This window comes from Musa acuminata, chromosome BXJ3-1, assembly GCF_036884655.1.
Source record: "Musa acuminata AAA Group cultivar baxijiao chromosome BXJ3-1, Cavendish_Baxijiao_AAA, whole genome shotgun sequence".
NCBI classification, from domain to species: Eukaryota; Viridiplantae; Streptophyta; class Magnoliopsida; order Zingiberales; family Musaceae; genus Musa; species Musa acuminata.
Window position 1 is genome coordinate 36194669 of NC_088349.1, and position 5525 is coordinate 36200193.

General features: G+C 38.4%; 1 protein-coding gene across 1 annotated transcript; it reads left to right on the forward strand.

The window, feature by feature from the left end:
• The first annotated feature begins 770 nt into the window (after positions 1-770).
• LOC135629646 (calcium-binding protein CBP-like) lies at positions 771-4310 on the forward strand. The gene is made up of 5 exons (XM_065137338.1): positions 771-1335; positions 3558-3604; positions 3697-3872; positions 3962-3980; positions 4075-4310. Exons 1-5 carry the CDS (start codon positions 855-857, stop codon positions 4177-4179), a joined length of 828 nt encoding a protein of 275 aa, XP_064993410.1. The 5' UTR covers positions 771-854; the 3' UTR covers positions 4180-4310.
• Positions 4311-5525: the final 1215 nt, after the last annotated feature.

The window sequence follows — 5525 nt, forward strand, 5'->3', positions numbered from 1 at the left end:
CGAGGCCCCAAACTTCGGAAGAACCCTTTTGAGAAGATCCAAGGAAAATTTTACTGAAACACTTCTATCTAGTAAAGGTGCATCGCCATTCCACACCTACCGAATAAATCTTCTTTCTCAGCATCATTCCATCAACGCCCACGGGAAGGCCTCCCTCCCCTTGTTGGTGGCAGAAGGTCCGTTCAATTTTTAGGCCTCCAATTACGTCTCCTTTAGCAGAGACTCCTAACTTCCAACACCCCTTCTTTACCCTCTTCAAATGGGCCTTATGCATAAGGAGGTACCCTCTTCGTTTTAACGAGATCGCGAGAGGGCCCTTGGTCCTTCAAAGGAAGACCGATGCACGTAGAAGACTGAAGGGATAATAGATTAGGGAAGAAGAAAGAGACGGCCACCATCCATCTCGCCTAAGATCGGAGCCCATCTCAAATACTATACTCAATTCTACCTACCTAGTTGCATTATGTCTGCGGACCGTGTTGCCACCACGACATTACTTGCGCAAGCTTCCCACGCGTCGTCCGCCTCGCTCCGTGTCGATCGCTACGCGTTGATTCTAACGCGCCCCTTCCACAACATTCACCCGTAAATTTCCCACCTATCCGGTCTGCGATGTCGTGACGTGGCATCTGATGTGACGCTCATTCCATACCCGCTCATCACAGCGTGTCCATTTGATCAGTCGGTCAAACTAATCGTTTGCTTAGCGGCGTAGTTTGCGTTGTTCACGAAAACTACTGGCTTAGATTGTATATATATCATACATCACATTGATTAATGTTAACTTCGATCTGCGTTGCGTTACCGAACGGCTCTTCCTCCTTCCCTGCCCTCCTTCCATCGTCCAAGTCCAAATGTCAGGCTATCCTCCGGGCTCCGGTTACCCCCACTACGGTGCTCCCCCGGCAAACCCTTACGGCGTCCCTCCGCCTTACGGCGCGGCACCGCCGTCGCCCTACGTCTCCGCCCCGCCCTACGCGCCGTCGGCGCCGCCGGCGGTCGAGAAGCCCCCAAAGGAAGGGAAGACTCACGGTTACGGAGGCTACGGGCAACCCGGGTACTACGGCCAGCCTCCTCCGGCTTCGTCGGCGCCGCCGCCTCCTCCTTCAGGTGCGTATGGTGGCAGCCCGTTTGCGGCGCTGATGCCGTCGGCGTTCCCGCCGGGGACGGACCCGAACGTCATGGCGTGCTTCCAGGCGGCAGATCGCGACGGCAGCGGGTTTATCGATGACAAGGAGCTTCAACAGGCGCTGTCGTCCTACAACCAGAGCTTCAGTCTGAGGACCGTCCATCTTCTCATGTACCTCTTCACCTCCTCTAACGTCCGTAAGATTGGTCAGTTCTTCCTCTTGCCATCGTTCTAGGGTTTTATACTTGAAAGTATTGCAATTATTCCTCCCCAAATCGACATGATCTAAACCCTAGGTGGCGCATGGTAGTATAGTTAGCCTGTTGAGTGCTACCCTACGCCAGCATTTTATTTTATTGGAATTAATCTCTAATTAAATATAACATGTTGGTGATGGACAGTAACGTTAGGGCTTTCGTGTTACGAGTGCCAAAAGGACCGATATAGTGGAGTTGGTTGCGCTAACATACTCTCATTTGTCTCCTAGTATTTCTAAATATTTTGGTTCTTAATTTTAGTGGATTTATCAGTTGAAAAAAAAAAAGCCGAATAATATTGGTGAGGAGATTAGTTGAGATTTTTTAATGTTGCCACAGCTTTGGGTTGGTGTGCAGCTCACTAAAGAAAACTTTTTCTTCTTGCACTAATATCCTCTAATGCTGCAAAAGCATACCTCCTCAATTGCGGAGGAAAATAGGACAATCTTCAAAGTAAGTACCCTTTCATGTGCATCCTGTAATAAATAATAATGATTCATTCTTAAAATTTTTTTTTTTGTAGATTGTCATCCTTGAGCCTCTCTTCAATTCAGTATTCCAAAATTCAAAGTGTCTAATTATATCCAATCCCTTTGTACTTGGAGCTACTGAATTTTAGAACATCCATCCACGGACATTCTTGCTGCATATGTAGAAGATGAGTGAAGCTTAAATAATTGTTCATACTAAATAGAGTTTTTATTCTATTAACTTGATTTATTGGAAGTGCTTGTCTGGTTATTGAACTTAAAACGGGTGTTGCATGTGATCAAAAAGTGGATTTACAACTTTCTAAAGAAAATATGATGCTTTCTTCTCTTTAATAAATGAGAAATGGTTGATGCTTGATGTTTTTACCTTCCTTGTACATGAGCCTGTTGCCATCGTCAAATCAACACCTCTTCTCCTTATAAAGTAGTGATAAGGAAAAGAAATACAAAAATAATAGCTTTCTAATTATTCCTGGGTAAGTCAAATTTGTATTATTTAATGAGTTATCGAAGCAGTCAAAGATTACATATATTTAGATGTCTTTTTGTATGTCTTTAAGTAGATGCATTCATTTCTTTTAATAAGAGAATTTTTCTTTGTAATTTTTTTAATAATCAAATGTCATTTTGAACTTGTAATTCCTCCATGTCTCTAATTCATTTACTTGCTATTTCATTTTACTAGTGAATAACCTAGTCACTGCAATTTATATGGTTCCAGTTTCTTGATAGAAAGGTTATACAAGCACAGGGATCCTATATCTTGTAGAGTTAGGGATTCATGAGAACAATGTTTCATATGGTAGATAATGTTTCTTCCTTGATGGCCCTTCTGAGATGAATCTCCTTTTTCTCACAAGATCTGTATAGTAATACTTGCCTTCTAGAACGATAACGGAAGATGTCTTCTTCTTGTGCTACCCAAGCCCCAAGGACCTCCATATATTGTGTTTGTCAAAAAATAAATTAGTTAAAAAAGGACGGGTTGGAATGAACGCAAACATGATTGCAAATGGGAGAAAGATAAAATTTTCAAACTTACCTAGGAAAATATCATTTCAAGTCATAGACATTGAGTCAGTGACTCCTCTTTCATCTAGCCCCTCTAATAATCAGATGATAGTTGCTCAGCTCTAAGTAGGATCCCAGAAAAAATAAAAGAAAGAGGGAAAATATTTTTCTTTTTTGAAAATTTGTCATCCCATAAAATCCCATATAAAGAGACTTCTCTAGATGCTAGTTTGAATAACAAAATGCTATTTTAGACCATGCTATCTCTAAATTGGACCTCTTAGCATCAATGTCACTCAAGATAAGACATAAAAAGCATCAAAACTACTTAATAACAAAAGTGCATCTAAACTCCCAGAAAAAAATTTGAACTTCTAACCTAACCGTTGGATTCAACCTAAGACGTAATCAAATCTTCAGTTTGGCTGGACTTGAACCTTGGATACATCAGATCAGAGGGTGTGTCAAGAAGGCCTAGTGTCTTATATGTATTGCAGGTCCTAAAATATGGAAAACTCAACATGTCTCTTTATTCTCTTACTGTTATTTTTTGCTTTCTCAAATTATGTCTATTTTATATATAGCTTGTGGTTGACTCCTTTTTTCACTGTCATATAGTGAGTGTGTCTCAAATCAGATTATCTGAACCCTTGAATACTTTGTTTGCAGGACCAAAAGAGTTCACCTCAGTTTTCTACAGCCTTCAAAACTGGAGGGTATAGAAAGATAGACCTACTGCTGTCAACATTGTTTTTTTCTTTTCTACTTTATTCTCAATAAACAACATGTATTGCTGATTGCTTTCCAGGCTATCTTTGAAGCGTTTGATCGTGATCGGAGTGGAAAAATTGACACTATGGAGCTTCGTGAGGCTCTTCGGAGCCTTGGTTTTTCTGTTTCCCCAGCAGTCCTGGACTTGCTTGTGACCAAGTTTGACAAATCCGGAGGCAAAAGCAAAGCTATTGAATACGACAACTTCATCGAGTAAGTATTAGATGAACTTAATACAATGGGATCTGGCATTACGCAAAATATGGACTCCTAAACTTGTTTATGTTTCTATTTGAACGCAGGTGCTGCCTCACAGTCAAGGTAATGTAATTTACTAGATGCCTTTGTATACCTGGGTTTACTCCTCTGTTACCCTTTTTCTTTTCATATTCATTAACAACTGGCTGTGTTACAGGGGCTGACAGAAAAGTTCAAGGAAAAGGACCCCAAGTATTCAGGGTCTGCAACTTTCACCTACGAGTCCTTCATGTTAACCGTGTTGCCCTTTCTAATTGCATAGGTGCAATTCCCTTCTTTCTCTGAAAACATGTGGTATTGTCTTTTTCGAGAAATATTATTACCAATGCACACAATGGCTTCTGTAGAATGCTCATCATAAAGGTTCTGGAGTGGAATTTGTAATGGATGCAACACCTCGAGTGCACTACAATCTGAAAGGTTTCATGCAGTGAACCTATGGTCGTTTAAACATTTTCACCAGATTTAGAAGAACCTTGTGACAAGGTCCACTTGTCTTTGAAATGAAAATATACTGTTCTGTCCTTGCAAACTACTAAAATGTTCTTAATTTTTTAATATGAATAGGAATATTTTGATGGTAAATCCCTATTTGATAACATTGCAATTGAAATAAAAAAAGAAAAGAAAATATTAAAAATGAAAACAAAATACTTGATCCTACTCACAAAGATCGCCTTTAGTTTCAAAGGCTAAATAATATAACGATTGGAGATAAGTGATAATGAATAAATTTACTAGCTACGAAAATAATCATGCAACGCTTCATTTGAATGAATGACCATATCTTTACGTATCTACTTGTTCCACGTTGGCAAGAGAAAGCAGTTAATATTGAAACTATTAATTAGAGAAAACGATTACAACGTAAACAAACTTTTTTGTAACAAAAGAAATAATGTGGCCTAAATATGAGTATATAGAAAGGACTCTGCCAGGATAATGGTTTATATATCATGTGGATGTGTGTAGGCAGGAGGGTGATAAGATTTAACGACTTATATTAAGTCTTTTTTTCTTCCAAACAAAGGATAGCTCCAACGGAGAACAGAAAAAGAACCATACTACCAGACTAATTAGCAGAATATTATAAAACTTACTTTAATTGTGTCGCATATTGCCCACCTGCATATTCTAATTCGGTTCTGATCACCAACAATGAAAAGTAGAGGAAAAAATAAAGTTAATAAAATTAACTCAGCAAATTCATGTGTAGAATGGGCCAACAAGTCATGTGCTATCGTTACATACTAGTGTTATTGTGTGATTTTATTTAGATAAGATATATTATATATAGGATTAAAATTTATTTTAGTTTTTATAGTTTTGACTATAGATTATTTATGTCGTGGTTACTCGCATATAAAGTAATTCATATATTTTTAAAAATATAATATATATACCATTTTCATTAGGTTTGAGTTAAAAGACGTTATAGTCTTCTTGTCATGCTAATTTATAATAAACTATTAATATAATGATATATATAATTTAAGTTTTAAAATAGTCTATTTTAGCTTTTGTGATTTTGGTCATGGACTATTTAAACCTTTATAGTTTTGCTCATATCTAGAATAATCCTTACATTTTAAAAAATAAAGCATATAA

What these genes read in the sequence shown, in the direction of transcription:
- LOC135629646 (XM_065137338.1), top strand. Translation starts at nt 855, where the DNA reads ATGTCAGGCTATCCTCCGGGCTCCGGTTACCCCCACTACGGTGCTCCC. An exon ending in CTCTAACGTCCGTAAGATTG is followed by an intron (nt 1,336 to 3,557) that starts GTCAGTTCTTCC and finishes CTTTGTTTGCAG; the next exon opens with GACCAAAAGAGTTCACCTCA. An exon ending in ACAGCCTTCAAAACTGGAGG is followed by an intron (nt 3,605 to 3,696) that starts GTATAGAAAGAT and finishes ATTGCTTTCCAG; the next exon opens with GCTATCTTTGAAGCGTTTGA.